The following is an 18,924-nucleotide window of genomic DNA, read 5'->3' as shown; positions in this document are numbered from 1 at the left end:
TACTTGTATTGTGTAACCGAATAATAGAATCGGATAATTAGGATGATAATAATAATTGCCTCTACCCCTGCACGTTTGGTCATAATGGGGTATCCAATTTCATCTGCTCATATTTTGTTTTATAATCATTTTTTTTTATTATTTTGGTAGAATAGATATTTTTATTTAAACAAGGCTAATCATTTCGATGCTGTTTAATTCAACCCTAAACAAAAGATGCAGAATACGTGTTTAAACTGCCTCTTTCCATGCGTCGCTTACGCAAAACTTTGTTATGAGGAAAGGCTAAAATAAACCTATCCATACCACTTAATTGAAATTTCCACGAGAAGATACTTGACAAATGTATATCTAAAAATACACATTTTGGTTAAACCTAAGCCTGCATTTTATTTCTAAGTATTTCAAGTTTATTTAAAATGTTTCAGGCTGGATCGTTTCATGCCTTTGTCAATCTCTGGAAAACGCCTGATGGAAAAAGGCAGTTTAAACACATCTGTTGTTTAGGGTTGAATTAAACACCATCGAAATGATTACCAATAGCCTCGTTTAAATAAAAAATATCAAAATAATCAGATACACAAATAACGCTGATCCTCTCCAATGTTCAATGCACGATCTCTCTGTTAACCCAAAAGCAGGACTGTAGTCTCAACAGCATTTTCTCTAAAACGTTAAGTAATCTGCTTCATAATTCGGCAATTCTATCTTGAAAACAGGCAGGTGTGACATTCATTTCCTGGGTGTAAATTTAATAGAAAATCGAACAATTGCATACGACACGTATAAAAAAGCTGAATTTGGGGCATGCTAAAAGCTACATTTTTATTGATAGTTTACATGTCTGGACATACTTCCCCAAACCCATTTCGACTTCCAGCCATATCGGGACAATCACGGCAAATGTTATTTACGCAGTGATAAGCAGGTTACACTTACCGTGCTGCCAAGAAGTGATGGCTGTCGTTTTGTGTGAAACGCTCACTGTTACTGCTTTTTCAACGTGCGCCACGTGCTTTCGCATGACCCGTGTCTTCTTGTATCAAAACTGACAGCTTGGAGCTACATTTCACTCCTACACCGGTCTCCCTGAAGGAAGCATTAACGCTAACGCCGTGACACCGTGCACGGCTGCGTATTAATGTAGGCCATGTTACCATGGTAAAATCTTGTGGGAGTGTTCCCAACGCCTTCCTCCCCTTCCTCCGTGTTAACCGTGTTGTGGTGAGCATGTGATTGACTATAACAAAGTAAAACAACGTCCTGACTTGCTGGCTTCTTAGTTCGCTATTTCCATCTGACAGGGTTCGCGTTGCATGGCTACATTTAAATGCTTAGCAGACGCTCTTATCCAGGGCGGCTTACATAGATTATAAAGTTAGTGTATTAAATACTACAGAATAGAAAAGAATATAGCTATATGAATTTGTGTGAAAGCATATTAGTTATAAGAGATTTACATAGCCTTTAGAGACATACAATTTAGGTTTATCTATCTAACTAGCTTGCTACACATTCTGAAGACAGACGCGTGTCATCACCGTTCCGTTTGCTATCAGTCTACAAAGAGGGCTTTTACGATCACTGTTCATTGCCTACGTGCCCTTAAACTTCTTCAAGCCTAGATGGCCACAGAACTTGCAATAAATATACTTACCCATCTTAATTAGTTGTCTAGCTGGTTGACTACCAACCAACCAGTCAGACTAGATATCTAAAGATAATTTTTGGAGAGCAAGGAGTCATGAATGTATATTGAATATGTATTGATGGACCGTGATGTGGGATAATGCAGTAAGTAAGTTATAAAAATGGATGAAAGAGACAGACAGTTTGAACGACTGCCTCAGGGTACGCTCTCTACTGAACTCAGTATTCTTTTACAGGTCATTATTGGAACCGTTACGAGGAGCGCCGACTACAGGTAAGGAGTATTATCCACATCTTAATTTACCATATCACACAATGAATACGTGCTGACGTAACATCAGCACAGAACACCGTATTAGCCAGACAGTAGCATAATATATTGTCAGGTAGTTCACAAAGTTAAACATTATAAGTCGAGCACTCGAACTGTCTAACTAGCTAGATCAGCTAGGATGTTTCGGGCGTGGTTGTAGTATTTCTCTTCAATAGTCTAGGCGGAGCTAGAGCTAGCGGAGCTAACCAGAACAAAGACATGACAAATGCAAATCACGGTGAGCGCCCCCACCTTTATTACCTGTCAAACCCCTCAAACCTCTGCCTTCACTATAGCCCTATGTAGCAAGCTACATGTTATTTTAACACCAAAGAAACTCAGGCCTAATATTATCATCACACCAAAACAATTTTACGTTAACAATATGAAATCTCAACCCTGAAAATAACAAAAAAAAAAAAAAAAAAAGGGAAAATGAAGACCTGATGGCTATACCACTGTAAACAAACCCACTTTGCATTGTGGCGTTTACATCATTTTCTGTTGGACAGTGTCAGTTGACGGCTGATCTGTACACACGTTGACCTCACATGCCGTTGAGAACAACAGCTACGTCGTCTGTGACATCACAGTAGACCTCCTATGCTATAAATACAGACAAATTACTGTCAATGAATAAAGGAATACACTACAAGAAACACTACAGCAAACTTTCAGTAGAGAGAATTTTCATGCCAACATGGATGTTACAGCTAAATTCAATACGGATATTCAAGCCAAAATCCAACAGGTATGCATTTCCCAGGTAAACCTATTTAATTTATACAAGATTTAACGTTATAGGCCATCGAATTTTACCTTTGCATTTTCTTTTAAAATGTACTGTATAGTTTATTTTTAGATCAGTCAACATCTTGGTACTTACTAACAGTTCTTACTAGTAAACCTACTAATAACACCATATTAGTTCATGGTGGTTAAAGCCTTCACCAGTGTGGGAAAAGGTTTTAACACCTGGTTTACTCAAAGAGAAAGTTTGTACTGTTGTATAAAAATGCTGGTGAATGAAACTGCTTTGTCTATAAGCTGTTTTGTTCTCTTGTTTTTCTGTTTACAAAAGGATTACAGTGCCTTGAACACCTGTGTGGAATACATGTCCACTGTGGTGATGTGCTGGGGGAAGAAGCAATCCCAGGAACAAGTAAGACTCTTCCCCTTCAAAACAGCCCAGTTTATCATCCTTGAATGTCTAAACATCAAATCTAAAAATGCCCCAAAGCTGAATGAGATGGTCGGTCAGGATGAGTGTGTGCATTTTAACCCCTTACATAGCTGTTCCTTCATCATGTGTATTTGGCATAATTCTGCATGCCTGCCAAGTCTTGCCTGGCATGTGTTAATTGACTGCTGAGCTCATAGATGATTTTATTTTGCAGAAAAAAACACTCAAACACTTTCTGTCCCTCCGCGAGAAGGGGAAGGTCCCCCCCTCTGTGACTGTGGAGGAGATGAAGGCCTGGATTATATCCCAAGAGAGAAATGCCTTCAATGAGAGGTACAGGATGCTACCAGCGTAACCGACATTTAGTGCCAGCATGTCTTTCAGAGAGCTACGAGCCTTTGCACAACTTTTGTTCTCAAAATATGGGATAGGCTGTGTGGAAAGGAGAATTAATCATATTTAAATGCATAAAGATAAAGTATACATGTATGTATGAGCGTGTGGTGAATGGGGTTTGTTCATTGGATCAAGACAGTTAAGTTTTTTCTACATACAAATACATGCACTGTGTAGATGTACTGAAAGATACTGTATAATTGGTGATCTTGGATTTCATGACTGCAGTGTGATAGGTAGTGGAAAAACGTATGAGGACAGGTGGATGGAATAATGATATTCTGTTGTTTGCATCCAGATTCAAGAGAGAAAACACAGTCAAAGATGACCTGACCTGCCTGGTAAGGAAGCACTGTGCTGTCCTGTTTAAGTAGAGTGGTGACAATTACCTATCTTCTTTTTTGCTTATAAACTGCAGGCCACAGCTATTTTGTGTGAACCATAGACTTGAACAGTTCTGTTGGACAGAATCTTTGGAAAAACTGGAAGCCTAGATGGACTTAATGGCCTGTGGTTGTCATTAAACGTCTTACGTTGTTACCTTAGCATGTGACATGATTTTCAATTGGCACTATTGACCATGATTTAATGCCAGTCCCATACTGAATGAGTTGTCTTCTGCTGTCTGCTCAGACCTGGGAGGTGAATATGAAACTGAAGCTGCAGGACATGGAGAGGGAGGCCTGCAGAGAGCTGGGACTGCCAGATAGAAGCCTGACTCCACTGGCCAGCGAGGGCCTGCAGCTGTCACCATGGTCTGACCTGTAAGCATCTGAATTTCACAGCATTTAAAAAATGTAATTAATATATCTGTTCATTGAAAGAACAGATATTACATGATGAAACATTTTTTTCTCTCCGTAGACAATCCTCAGCAATGGGAGAAATTGCAGCTCCTGGCATTTTTGCTAAGTACCACTTCGACCCCGAATTTGTTGTACAAAGGGCCATCAGAGAGATAATGCATGAGCTGATGTTCGAGCAAGCTCCTCGTCCACCCTCCCTGTCTGAGGTGGTGGTGGATGTGGTCACTGGCCTCGTCCAAGCCATAATGTGTCACCAGGAGGACCCGAATGGTTCGTCAGCTTCCAGCAGGTGCCTGAGCACGGTGGCAGTGGGCACAGTGGTCAGCGTTCTGCACAGTTTCACTGCTCCATGGATGACTGTTGCCAAAAGCGCTGTAGCAGAAATGGAGGTGATGTACTCCCATTCGGTCAGGGTCAGCCTGGTGACCGTGATGCACAGGGAGCTGTTGGGAAGAATGGGCTCCAATGAAACTCTAAAGAAAGCCCTAAAACTGAATGACAGAGACCTGACCACTGCCATCACTGCAGCAGTGACCGCAAAAGTGGAGAAACTATGTGAACCTCTGGACCCTCTGGAACTAACCCTGGATGATCTGGAAATGGAGGATATGGATGTGGATGTGGATGTGGATGTGGATGTGGATGTGGATGTGGATGTGGATGTGGATGTGGATGTCCTTTCTGTCCTGGAAATTCCGGAACCTGTTGTGGATAATGTGGAACCAGCTCAGGAAAGTCAGGAACCTGTTCTGGATAATGTGGAACCAGCTGTGGATGTTCTGGAAACAGGGCAACATTTTGTGAATGCTCTGGAATCTCTCCTGCATGTTCCAGACATTGTCTTGGAAGGTCTGAAACCAGTGCTGGATATTGTGGAACCATCCCTGGATGTTCTGGAAGCAGAGCAACTCTTTGTGCATGTTCCGGAATGTCTCTTGCATGGTCCAGAGACTTTCATGGATATTCTGGAACCTGTGCTGAATATTGCAGAACCAGTCAGCATTATTGAGGAACCTTTGCCAGATGTTCAGAAACCAGAGACAGATGAAGGCGATTTGGTGCATTCTCCACAATCGACTTCTGAATTAGTGGAGTCTGTCAGTGTTGATCTGCAATCTCTCCTGACGGTTCCTCAATCTGTCCAGGAAACTCTTGAACTATCGCTTCGTGTTCAAGAGTCAGTGACACCATCTGTGACTGTTCCAGAAAATTTGCTGGACATTCCACAATCTGTGTTCAAATGTGTGGACTCTGTCAAGGTTGATCTGGAATCTGCCCTAAATGTTCCTGAACATGTCCTGAATACTCTTCAAGTGACGGAAGTTCAAGAACCGGCAAAACACCCACCAGCTTTTTCAAAGCGTTGTGGGATGCAAGAAGTAAGTTCTGTCTGCAATACATTTAGCCTGTTATAACCCCGTGAAATGATCCTGACAAAGATTTCGCTCTAACATGACAAACATAAGTTTGTACAATTCTGTGCATAAGAAAGTGTGTGATTGTGGGAAATTCAGAAGTATTCTGGCAGAAGACACTGTTTGCAGCGGTGCAATTATTTTCTAAAATGAATGATAGTTAGTTTGATCTTATTTGATTCAAAACTCTTATGCTATAGTATGTTTGCTTTCAGCACATTGTGGATGAACCCTGCAAGTTCCTGTCAAACGGAAAAAAGGGAAGCAAAGAGAAGGCGGAGGACATCTCAAAGAGTGAGTTTGAAAGATACAGTAATAAGCTCAGGATGGAGAATGCTGCAGTGATCAGTGTTCATCAGTCTTCTTTTCTTTATTTGCGCTGAGCAAAGTGAAGATTAGTACTGAATTAGTGGCTACCAACATAAGTTTATCCAAAAGACATGTGGTAACAGGCTGTTCTTACCCACCTTTTTCAGATGTGAAAAAACCAAAGAGAGGGATCCGGCGCCTGTTTAGCCGAATATGGAAGGCAGTGAAACGTAGCGGCCTCTGCTGTTGCTGCTGTGTCACTGCAGAGACAGATTAAACAACTTTGTTTTCCTTTGCCCCCCCCCCGCCAAAAAAAGAAAAAAATCATCTAATAGTTTAATGCGCTCATATCACTAGCAGCTAGCTTGTACCTTGTCTGGCCAAACCTGGTCATGCAGTAGGGGTCGACCGATATGGTTTTTTTCAGGGCCAATACCGATACCGATTATTAGTAATCAAGGATACCGATAACCGATATTTGGAACCGATATACATTTGCCGTAAAAATGAAAATCTTGGTATCAAAATTTATAATAACACAAACTCCAACACAAAACTTTGTTGAAATGCCTTTACGCATATATTTTAATTAAAAGAGAAGTCTTAAACATTATCTTAAAACAAAACGTGCAGGGAGCTCCGAGCAGCATTTCTTATAAAGTTAACTGAAAATTTAAATAAATAAATAAATAAATAGATAAACAAAATAGCTCCCCGAAGTTTTATAAAGTAAATAAAGTAAAAGTAAATAAAACTAGTAAAACTTCAATTTGTACTGAAATTTGAGTCTCAATTAGTACTAATTGTGATGTTTATTGAAACTTCGGCAATATATGCTGCCTTCGAAACACAGCTCCGCTCGCTCATCGGAGCTGCTCCAGTCTGCAAATGTGTTCCTCTGTGCCCGTCTGTGGCACAGTAGACTTCGGTGTTGATAGGCTATTACTCGCGATGTGTAACCAATCAGATGGTGCTGTGGGTGGAACACAGCTCGAGACCACAGAGTGGTGACTACAGACAGAGAGAGGCAGCTGCATCAGAGCCAAAGTAGCGCATTTTTAAATGAATTTATTTCATCAGCAATCGGATAAAAAATAACAATTCCGATAATCAGCCAGGCCGATAATCAGTCGACCCCTATCATACAGTGCTTCTTGTGTTGTACACTGCCTCACTTGTAAGTCGCTTTAGATAAAAAAAATGTCTGCCAAATAAATAAAAGTGAATGTAAATGTAATTAGTCTTCACCTGGACCATCTCCCACCATTCAAGTAACTCACTGTTTCTAAATTCCCTCTGGAAAATTTCAATGGGCTTCGCACACTATCCATCTTTACTCAAGTTCACATTAATTTTAGGAGCTCGAATTTCCTGAATTAACCTGTTCGGTGTGAGGATATATTTGGACTCATCAAATGTTTCGATATTGTCTGAAAATGTTAAGATTTAAGACTTGTAGGTTGTTTTGTAGTCCACTTTTTGAACGACATGTCGACATAAAATTTAGCTCGAAACAATTAAAATAAGTAATATAAGTTGCAAATTGGGATCACAGTATATAATCAGAAATCGATGGTAGGCCATAAATCACATCAAAACATGTCTATGACTAAAATGAATGGGGAATTTCACTTCCGACACCAGTGTGACGAAGCCACCTCGAGCTAACCTCGAGATAAATTTTACGTAATTTATTTTTTTATCTTATATGCTAGTACAACCACGGGCTAAACCACCAGAATGCCCGGATGAGATGGTGGTATCTGATTTGTCAGGATGTTCCCCGTATTGCTCTATTGGATACGTTGTTCGAAAAGTGGATAACAAAATGAACTACAAGTCTTAAATCTTGACATTTTTGGAAAATATCGACTTCCGACACCGACATAATCGGACCACCTAGTCATAATTTTAATTTCAGGTATCCAAAATGAAAAACCATATGAATATCCAAAAATACATTTTGACTAGTAAAAATGTCATTACGGATATGTACAACTGCAATTCTACTAGGAAAAAATACATTTGTGGACATCTGTATAAATATTGTGGATATCCATAATTGTAATTCTTCCTATCTAGAATGCAGTTTTAGATATCTGAAATTGTAATTGACGTAGAATGAACATAACTGTGACTTTAGACGCAGTGTTTTGATGTGTAATAAACACTTCCATTCTTGCCGGCTACTATCACAAGACGTTTTAGCAGGATTCTCTAGTGTGATTCAGAAACGAATGGACCAGGAAAGGGAAAGGGACAGAACGTCAACTTTTTTTACTTTAGTTATGACTAGTAACAATTGGATTGTAGATATCAGAAATGGGAGATTTTCCTAGTAAGAATTCTATTGCAGATATCCAGAATGTTCATTCTGGATGGGTAGAATGACGTTGTGGATATCTGAAATTGAAAGCCCAATACACATGAATGGCAAAAGTGACGTCATTTGTCCTAGGAAGAATGACGTTGTGGATATCTGAAATGACAATTGAGAATAGCAAGAATGTCATTGTAGATATCTGAAATGTTCATTTTGAATAGGAAGAATTCAATTACGGATATCTGCAATACATATCCAGTCTAGCTAAAATGGCCACTCACACTTTTTAAGGATTTTTAGACATCTTAAATTTAGTTTTGACTTGTACAATCAAAGTTGTAGATATCTTGAAATACAATTTCTTCTAGTAAGAATGTTATTGTGGATATCTTTAATTACCATTCTGACTAGTGAGAATACAGTTTTGACTAGGAGAAATGCTATTATGGATATCTAAAATATAATTACAGAGTGTGGTCTGATTAAACGTTAAAACGGCTTTCCATAGTATGACCACCTCCTTTTAGGATCGACTGGTATTATAGACCGAACAGATCATTTAACGTTCCGAGGCGTGCTTTTCAGGTTTGGCTTATACAGGGATCCGTAGAAAAAACGGAAGTTGTCAAACTAGCATGGCCGCGAGCCGTGATGCGATAGTCTGATATCAAGCATCAGAGCAATGGGAGCGTTTATGTAAAGACTAATAAGAAACCGAACAATCAGAAACAGTTTTACATATTGTAAAAGTACGGAAGGATTTTAAAGAATGCCTCGTTATGCACAGTTGGTGATGGGCCCTGCTGGTAGTGGAAAAGTAAGTTTTCATTGTAATCGAGAGTAGCTAGCTAGCTAGAAAGGCACAGTTACCCCAGATCGCAGCCAAGGATAAAAAGTTGAAGTATTCAGTTACTTAGCTTGCTAAATACTGTGTTAAAGATGTGGTGAACGCTGATATAACAATTCATTGCTTTTTCATTTGATTTTTCAGCAATAGGTGGTCTACTTATCCCTCTTACAATTTGTCTAGCTAGCTGTAAAGCACTGATTATTTATGGTAATAAATGGCTCATTGTACGATGCAGTTAGCCTACCCAGACTGCCGAACGAAATAACTAGCAGTTTGTTAGCTAAGACTGTCGTACGGAAAGCATTCTTTCTTTCTTTCGGTGAACAGTTCGTTTTGATTCAATCCTCAGAGTACCTACTGTTCCACCATGATCCATCATGCGGAGGCCATCAACCGTTCCGTTCAGGTGGTGAATCTAGATCCTGCGGCAGAACACTTCGACTACCCCGTTATGGCTGGTGAGAAGAGCTTTTCTTCGGTTACAGCTTACAGTAATGTGGCGTGTAGCCTAAAGGAAAATGTTCATGTTGCTTACTGGAGTAATAGTTTAAGGGGACTGCTAATGAGCTCTGGAGTGTTTTAGATATGCCACTAGATGATGTGGCCGTTTAGCTCCTCCTTAAGTTAGATATTGAAGTACTAACAATGCAAAGCACCCTGGCTAAGTGCTTGTGGTAAGTGTACAAAGAAGCTCCAGATAATCATGGTATGATCTAGATCAATCTTCTGTATAATGACTGAGACTGGGGCTGTAGGTTCAAATGACTTGAACATGTGTGTTCTTAGTCATAACAGCCATACAAATGGTTATGGAGCATGCACATGTCCATAACATATATAAAGACATTATTGTACATTTTAAGAGCATAGCTTTGGTAAATATCCAGGTGTGTTAAAAGATGTTTTAGATGCGCTAAGCCTTATGCGTAGCCCTGGAAATGCATGTCTGACAGTGATGTATGGACACCTCCCCAGACATTCGGGAGCTCATCCAGGTGGATGACGTGATGGAGGATGACTCCTTGCGGTTTGGACCGAATGGAGGGCTCGTCTTCTGCATGGAGTATTTCGCCAACAACTTTGACTGGCTGGAGGAGTGTCTGGGACATGTGGAGGATGACTACATCCTGTTTGACTGCCCTGGTGAGTCCAGTATAAAACCTGCGCTCCTCTCTAGGTCACACAAGGGCCTGTTCCCTTACGAGTCTGTTCGAAACTAGGAAGCCTACAGTGAAGAGCACTCCCAAATGTGGCTGTGGGGGGATAGGACTGAAAAAGCAATGATGCTGTTTCACAGTAACTGCATTTCCTCTTTACTGCAATACCTCACTGTCAGGGCATCCTAGGAGAGGGGTGGTGTTGTAACTAGGCATGAGGCAAATTATCGCAATGTCACATTTCATGAAATCATAAAACGACAAAATGTTTCTCGGCCTTGAGAACAGGTACCTCAGAAATCAAAACACATGACTTTAGCGAGTGTGTGTGTGTGTGTGTGTGTGTGTGTGTGAGAGAGAGAGAGAGAGAGCGTGTGAGTGAGCTACAGGTTAGTCACAGTCCTCTAAGCCCGTACTGTGTGTGTGTCCTCTGCCCTGCCCTGCCCCGCCCTGCCCCGTCCCACACAGGCCAGATTGAGCTATACACTCACCTGCCAGTCATGAAGCAGTTGGTGGAGCAGCTGCAGCAGTGGGAGTTCCGGGTGTGTGGTGTCTTCCTGGTCGACTCGCAGTTCATGGTGGAGACCTTCAAGGTGAGATGCCCACCTGCAAAGGGGCGGTCAGCTGCAGCACTGCATTTGATCCCTGACTTACTCTGTGGATCTGTGTTTTTAGTATTGAATTAGTTTCTATCATGTACATTCAAAGGATAACAGCCTTGTTTGTTAATGCAAGCCCCCTGTAGTTGCTACAGAATAACCTTGCTGTTTCTTCTCTCTCCTAGTTTATTTCGGGTGTCATGGCAGCCCTGAGTGCCATGGTAACACTAGAGATCCCACAGGTGAACATCATGACCAAGATGGACCTGCTCAGTCAGACGGCCAAGAAAGAGATTGAGAAGTGGGTTAATTAACCGTCTTATAAACACATCTGATCACATGGAATGTGTGTATGTGTCCATGTGCGCTTGAGTATTCTCCTTAGCTGTGTTGAGCTGATCCCAACTATTTTTATTCATGTTGCTTACTGTACAGTCTGAAGTGTTTGAGTCTGTGTGTTCATGCTTGCATGTGCGTGTGATTTAATATCTTCTGTTGTGAGAAGCGAATTTGACACTTATTTCCTTTGCATCTCTGTGCAGATACTTGGACCCAGACATGTACTCAATGATGGAAGACAGCTCAGTGACACTGAGGAGCAAGAAGTTTAAGAAGCTGACTAAAGCCATTTGTGGCCTGGTAAGATGTTACAGGGAGCAGAATCAATGTGATGTGACATCCTACCCTTGCAGCTCAGCCAAAGTGTAGGATGTAGCTAGCATCGTATTCCATTTGCTTGGTAATTTGTTTGCATTTTAGTTGCATTTGAAATCCGAAATGTTCCTGTTTTTTTTTTTTTTTCTAACTATGTTTTATACAAGGAGACTTTTCGCTTCATGAAATTAATATGTTCCAGTTTGATATTCAGTTTATAGTTTATAATTTTTATATTTGTGTGGAGTCATTTTCTGTGTATGTTTGCAGATTGACGATTACAGCATGGTGCGCTTCCTGCCTTTTGACCGAACTGACGAGGAGGGTATCAACATTGTCCTGCAGCACATTGATTTCTCCATCCAGTACGGAGAGGACCTGGAGTTCAAAGAGCCAAGGGTAAGGCTCTTGCAGCAGGCCACATACATTGCCCATCTGCCTGACCTGCCAGTGGCCTCCACAGTGATTTTGCACCTAACCTCAACAATAGCACTGGTTGTAGATTATTTTCTGATTTGTGAATTGATTTGTTGGTAGAACAGAGGTTAACTTCAGACTTTAAAAAAAAACAAACAAAAATAGCTCAGGCTCTCTTGTGCTTTCCTGTTAAGAACTGTCTTAACCGTGAAACCAGCAGTCAGGATTGGCCTGGTTTTCTGCTGGAACTGGAAGTCAGAGATATGGTCAGTCAGGCACAGTCAGGGTGGAATGATGGTAGCTGAGTGAATGCTGTGCCTCACAGCACCTTACTTTATCACCTGCTTCCTGTTTAGTATGTCCCCTTATGAGCAAACATTAGAAGTAAACTCAAAATGAGCTGCGACTTTTCTTATATCCCATTTCTCTGATTGTAGGAGCCCGAGGAGGATCCCAGCTCTTCCAACTACGATGAATTTTTCCAGGACAAAGTAGACGGCTGAAAAGGGACATAACGAAGGCAGAGGGTGGAAATGCTTGAGTGACATCTTTGGAGATTAAATCAAGTCACACAAGAGTTCCTCTGGATTCTCAGTTCTCTGAACCAGACAGTCTCCCAATGGGCATGTGTCAGCACAAGTGTGAGTGCTGTAAACCTGTCTGAGGGGAAAGCTTGCAGGGGAAAAAGCAGCAGTTTCTTTCCCTGGTCGGTCATTCATTTTTGAAATTATCGATCAGGTTGTTGTCAACCCAGTTTTTTGTGTTGATACTTCAATTTTAAATATTCAGTATTTATCATTTTTTGTTTTTTGAGTCTTTCTTGGCCTTTTCTGGTTGTTTTAAATTATACTGTCTTGGCTGAACTGTTGATTTTTAGACTGAAAACCATCCAAGGTCATAAAAAATGTTTCATTCACTTAAAAAGAGTGTCTCAGTCTGGGGGAGTTGCTGTTTTCTGGACTAATAGTTGTAAATAGTTGGAGTATATTTTTCAATAAAACAATTCAGTCAGAGAAGTTCCTATTGTGTTTTTCTGTAAATGCTTAAATGCAATGGATTATAAGTCCATATCTAATTGCCCCTGATACTGATTGAACATGTAAGAGAGTAGACACACGTTCATCTTATTATTAATGTTAGGACATTGTAGACATTGTGTAAGCCTCCTTGGTTAAACCAAATTGTTGGATTTTAATAACTAGATAATTTAACCTTTTAACAAATATTTCACATAAAGGGTTTCCTTGTCAAAGAGCCACAGTAAAAATGTTCAGACATTTAACATCACAGTCATATACTGTAATGTCAAATGTTTTATAGTCCACTTTAATATTAATTAAACTACTAATATTAATTGTGTATAAAATCTATTCACACTTGACATGAGGTAAAGGTGATGGAATGACTTGGTTTTAAGCTTCTGATGAGGTGACAAGGACAGGCTGAAAACGTGCTCAAACATACCTCTTGTTTATCTGTGCTCTAAGATTTATTTCATAGGGCCCAAAAATAGCATTTTCAGTTATGTCATTATGGATGCTTCTTATTTCCTTCACACTCTCCAAAGACCGCACGTGAAGCTTTGAAGGTCCACTGGTTGGTCCCCCCTGGTACTGCCTGATGATTAAACTGAGGGATCCACAGGCTTCCTTCGAAGCCAAAATGCAGCTTAGCCTACACAGTTTGAATCCTGAAGCAATGTCTCCACCCTGTGGTCATTGTAGGAAGTTCAGTGGAACTACCCTTTACTTCCTGTAGTATTCTCGCAGTGTTGGGTGGAGCAGCGGAAGCGATTGCCGGCAGCGCTGACAGCACATTTTCTCTTATTAATAATTGCCTGGAATAGATATAAAACATGCCGGTAAGTTAAACAAAACGTAGCTGTGTGCAGTAGTTTATTGTACTGGCTGTTATGACGACTTCTATATTGCACAATGTAGCATATATTAGGTCATGGAGCTGAATAGACGCGGTACTAGATGCTCCAGCTGTTGGAGGAAGTATTATTCAGGCCTGGTGATAGAATTTCTCACCTGGCAAACCTCATCAAACATTTGATCCGTTACATGTGTCTTGCATGCCTATATGGTTTAAATGTACAGTGGGATAAATAACTGCAGTAATGGAGAATGGATTCAACCTAGACTGACTGTACGGGTGTAGCCAGAGCTGTGCACGGAAAATACAGTAGGAAGTATCAACGCTCGCGGTTTCATTCCTTTGAAATCCTAAAACAAATGGAACGGTATATCTAGAAACTGTATGTATTGTTTGTAAACCAAGCTCTGCTGTCAGCTAGTTAAACGTAGGAAGCGTTAGGTTCTTAGCAATCGGTAGGTTTACTTTGGTTTACATTTAACGATAGCTACTTCTCGTTTTGCAGGCATACCATTCGAGCTTGATGGACTCCGACACCAAATTTGTGGGGAATATGGCCCTACTGCCTCTAAAAACGCAGTTTAAAGGACCTGCTCCCAAAGAGAGTAAGCACATTTTCTGTATTTTAGTATGGAAAACACTACGTTAGACCTAACAACTGGTCAGCGCCGTTATCTTGATATAGTTTTGTAGATTCATGCAATTTATTTTGTCCACTGTAGATTCAGATACTTTGCAGGATACTTGCATTTGTTCTGTTTTCCCATTTACACCCCACGGCACTCTGTACTTTGGCATTAGTTTAATGGTTGCGTAGTATTTTTAACATCGTAATTGCTTTACAAACCTAACGAAACATGTTCTCTGTCTGCTTCCTTATTTGGAAATGTGAGATGTGGTCACTTAGTCAATTTCCTTTTGTATTGAGTGCGTGTTCTTGTTTTCTGTTTTTAGCCAAAGATACAGACATCATTGACGAGGCCATCTACTACTTCAAAGCCAATGTCTTCTTCAAAAATTACGAGATCAAGGTGAGAGAACACTTGACTGTTTGGATCAAGAAAATATAACAAAAATATAATACAAGAAATGGTTCATGGCATTCTACTGTATATTTCACCTTATATTTCTGCGCTCTCATTCTTCACACCTCTACGGGTCAGAGTTACAAAGACTTGTTTGAGTACTGAAAGCTAGTGCTGTGCACTTCTAAAGATGAATGGTGTATTTGCATTGGCTAGATGTTGTTTTTAAGAGTGACATACATTCTGCAAACCCTCCTTTTTGCGTCTATCGTGCGCGCTGTAGTGTCTGTTCTGTAATCTCAGCGAGTTGACCGCGCGCCTGGGCTTGCTTCCGCGATCTTCTCATAGTTTGTACCTGTTCGCGCGAGTGCTGTGCTCTCCAACCCTGTCCCTGGGGGCACAAGCAAAGACGTGAGATGAATTTCCGGAGATGGGCTGAAAACACAAAGTATAATAAACGTGTATAAACCGAGAGATACACGACTCACAAATCCACAAGGCACTGCACTCACAGAGGGGAGTAAAAATCCAATGCGTACTTTGGAGAAATTGATGGACGGTGTGCTTAGCAGCTGGATGTATATAGAAACATTTAAACATTTTAAACAACATACTCTTTGTATATATTTCTTATCTGAGAACTTCCCAGTGGCACGAACAATAAAGGTGCTTAGCTGAAATCTGCACTGCTTTTGGGGGTTTCATGTGTATTGAGCAACCAGCCAATCAGGAACAGCATGGACAGAAGGAGTGGGAGAGTTAGGCTTCATGAGCCCTGTAGTGGGTGGGCCTGCCAGCTGCTGTGTAATCCTGTGAACCAACCAAATGACTGCTCTCCATGGCGAAATGCTACGAATGGCCTAGATCAGCGAGTTGTTGAGGGGCATTGATAGCGCAGTTCATTTTGGGATGCATGAAGCCTCACTCTTCTCACTCTTTCTGTCTCTCCTGCATCATGTGCAGCAGATGAAAGAGATGTGAAACGACGGGGAAGGAGTGTTTGGGACGGTGTTGCTCTTTATAGCCATTTGAAGGAGGCTGGTGTTTTTGTCTTGCAGAGCGAAGCGGACAGAACGTTGATTTACGTCACTCTGTACATTTCAGAATGTCTGAAAAAGCTGCAGAAGGTATGTGCGGCTGAAACATGTCTGATAATGCCTCACTGTGTTACGCCTTCATTGTCATGCCTTCCTGTGTATGGGAACATAAAGGTCTAGAAAAGTCTTCCCGTGTGTGGCAGTAATTTTCACACCGTTTCCATTGGAATGGCAGCACTTTAAAGACATGCATGAAAGAAGACTATTTCCACCTGATTCTGGTTTGTGTCTTTAAGTGATTTTTCTTGAAAGAAATTCCACTCCTGTTCAAAAGTACATAACTTTTTTACTGACTAGTAAAACTGACTGTGTGTGTGTGTGTGTGTGTGTGTCCTTGTGGAGAAATATGTGTGTGCATGCAGCTGTGTTTATGTGTCTGTGTTTGTCTTTGTGTTTGTGTGTGTGTGTGTGTGTGTATGCAGGTGTGCAGGTGTGCAGGTGTGTTTGCAAGCGTGAGTGTGTGTGTGTTATTCTGACATGCTCTGGCTGTGTGTTTGCAGTGCAGCTCCAGGGGTCAGGGAGAGAAGGAGATGTACACTCTGGGAATCACTAACTTCCCTATCCCTGGAGAGCCAGGCTTCCCCCTCAATGCCATGTATTCCAAGCCCACCAACAAGCAGGAGGAGGGTAAGGGCTGGGTAGAGGGAACGGAGTAGGTGGGACTTACACATGGGGTGGGACTGACATGAAAGAAGAGCGGGAGGAGAGGCAGATGTTGTGCATGAAGAGGTAAAAGACTGTGGGACTCCTGTTTTGGAAAGACATAAGGGGTATGGCTATCATGGGTGGGACAAAATGGGGTGAGGCTCAGGCATGATGTGGGATGGAGGGGTGGGAGAGGGAAGAAGGAAGGAAGAAAAAAGGAGAGACCTGACAGGAGAACAGGACAGTAAAGGTGTTGCATGGTACAACTAGACTCAAAAGTCTGGGATCGCCGCTAAGGAGTAAGATCCGGATGTGGAAGGTCACAGTTGTATCACAATAACATCCATGCTATCCCACAATGCATCACTTCACCCATAGATTTGAACAGCTGTTCAGAAGAAGTAGAACCAATAGGAAGTGTCATGTTTCCTGAACCCATTGGCTGTGTCCCTATTTGCTGCTGTGCTCGCCTCCACAGAGACTATGAGAGCCTACCTGCAGCAGATACGGCAGGAGACTGGCCTGAGGCTGTGCGACAGGGTATTCGACCCCCAGACAGACAAGCCTAGCAAGGTGAGGCTCCGTCCACATGCATAGAGACTGACAGGCATACAGACAGAAAATAATTTACCTCCTACCCCTCCAGAAGAAACAGAAAACCTCTTTGAAGAGCTCACCATTAATCAACACATGAAATAGGTTGTTTTAATGGAGGCTTAGAACATTTACATTTGACTTTTTAAAATTTTCCTTGCATGAAAAGCCGTACATACAGGACACAACATATGCAGTGTAATTTCGCATCAGAGAAAAGCAGCAGTGAACTGCCTGGGTCACTGCCATCCCCATTACCTGTCTTACACAAATATGCATGCGAATCTCACACACACAGCATTGTGTGGTTTGATTTGGTTGACAGTTTTTTTCCTCTCATAATGACCCGTTTCCAGTTCAGTGCAGAGCCTTTGAGCAATGCTCTCTTCTCTTGCAGTGGTGGGTGTGTTTCGTGAAAAAGCAGTTCATGAACAAGAGTCTCTCAGCGCCAGGGCAGTAGATGACATCTCAAGACTGTTCCCTTTTTTTGGCTGAAAGGTGTATGGGTTGCTCTCTGCAGATGCGTGTCCATGTTTGTCCAATTGATAACGGTGTTTTTGTACCATGTTTAGTGTATAAGTAACATGCCTACATGGATGGCTGCTTCATCAGTTGTGCTCAGCAGCTGGGGTTCAATGAAAAAGGAAATAGGAGGTGCATTCAGGTCACTTCCCTCATAGTTTTTTAATTAGCATATAGAATGAATGCATCTCATTGGATTTTTAAAATGTGTATTTTTTCTTTCTGATTTTTTAGTCAGACATTGCCCTGAGTATTGTTTGTGAAATCATTCCATTGGTAATTGTCTGACTACTTTTGGTTTTCATTGATTGCAATAAACCTACCCTGTTCACTTTGTAAGAGGTGGTTGCAAAGCACATTTTTAGGTGTCTTTGACTGCATTTTATCTAATGACAATAAAACGCATTAGACAGATTTTTACTATTGTCTTCTGCAGGAGAGAGACATTTGAGCAAACCAGGAGCCAAATGTGTTGAAGTCTCAGAACACCTGTTTTCATGTTACATTCCAAGTGCAAAAACATGGCCTACCCTTAAGATTTCCCCTGGGGACACCCACAATGAAACAAGGCAATAAATACAACTAAAAAACATATAAGTTAAAAAGGACTTTCCCCCTGTCAAAGTACTGCCTGTCACTCGCCCAACATGGAACATGTCAGTTGGTTGTCAGTCACAATCTAGTTTCCATTCCAACTAAAATAAAAATAATTGCAAAAAAAAAAAAAAAATTAGAGCACTCTGCTCCATTATATACTCATAAGCCCTGGCATGCTAAAGCACACTGCATTACCAAATGAAAAGCTTCTCAATTACAAAAAACACACCTTTAAACATAGCTGGTGGTAAGAATTTTTTCAGTGTTATATGGTGTGTGCAAAGGCACAGCTGACAAATTTTGACATAGCTTCCGTTTTCTCAATTTAACTATTAACATGTCATTTACATATGTTAAGCAGTGTTTGAAATCAGACTTTAAAAAGCAATTCCTCAGAACTTCTAGAAAAAAAAAAACCCAGCAAAAACACTTCAAGTAGGGCTGAAGTTGTCAGCCTGTTGACCATTAACCTTTACCATGTTACACAATTTAAA

At 41.1% G+C, this 18,924-nt stretch overlaps 2 protein-coding genes across 2 annotated transcripts; both read left to right on the top strand.

Moving 5' to 3' along the window:
• Positions 1–9,041: 9,041 nt before the first annotated feature.
• Positions 9,042–12,758, top strand: gpn3 (GPN-loop GTPase 3). The gene is made up of 8 exons (XM_036529718.1): positions 9,042–9,212; positions 9,595–9,703; positions 10,221–10,388; positions 10,871–10,995; positions 11,187–11,302; positions 11,544–11,640; positions 11,926–12,054; positions 12,510–12,758. The coding sequence occupies exons 1-8, from the start codon at positions 9,165–9,167 to the stop codon at positions 12,573–12,575; spliced, it is 858 nt and encodes a 285-aa protein (XP_036385611.1). The 5' UTR covers positions 9,042–9,164; the 3' UTR covers positions 12,576–12,758.
• A 1,088-nt stretch (positions 12,759–13,846) lies between these two features.
• Positions 13,847–17,960, top strand: arpc3 (actin related protein 2/3 complex, subunit 3). The gene is made up of 7 exons (XM_036529352.1): positions 13,847–13,933; positions 14,456–14,555; positions 14,905–14,981; positions 16,034–16,102; positions 16,573–16,699; positions 17,196–17,290; positions 17,709–17,960. The coding sequence occupies exons 1-7, from the start codon at positions 13,928–13,930 to the stop codon at positions 17,769–17,771; spliced, it is 537 nt and encodes a 178-aa protein (XP_036385245.1). The 5' UTR covers positions 13,847–13,927; the 3' UTR covers positions 17,772–17,960.
• The last annotated feature ends 964 nt before the right edge of the window (positions 17,961–18,924 follow it).

Source organism: Megalops cyprinoides, chromosome 5 (assembly GCF_013368585.1).
Source record: "Megalops cyprinoides isolate fMegCyp1 chromosome 5, fMegCyp1.pri, whole genome shotgun sequence".
Lineage (NCBI taxonomy): Eukaryota > Metazoa > Chordata > Actinopteri > Elopiformes > Megalopidae > Megalops > Megalops cyprinoides.
This window is presented reverse-complemented; position numbering and strand designations above follow the sequence as displayed.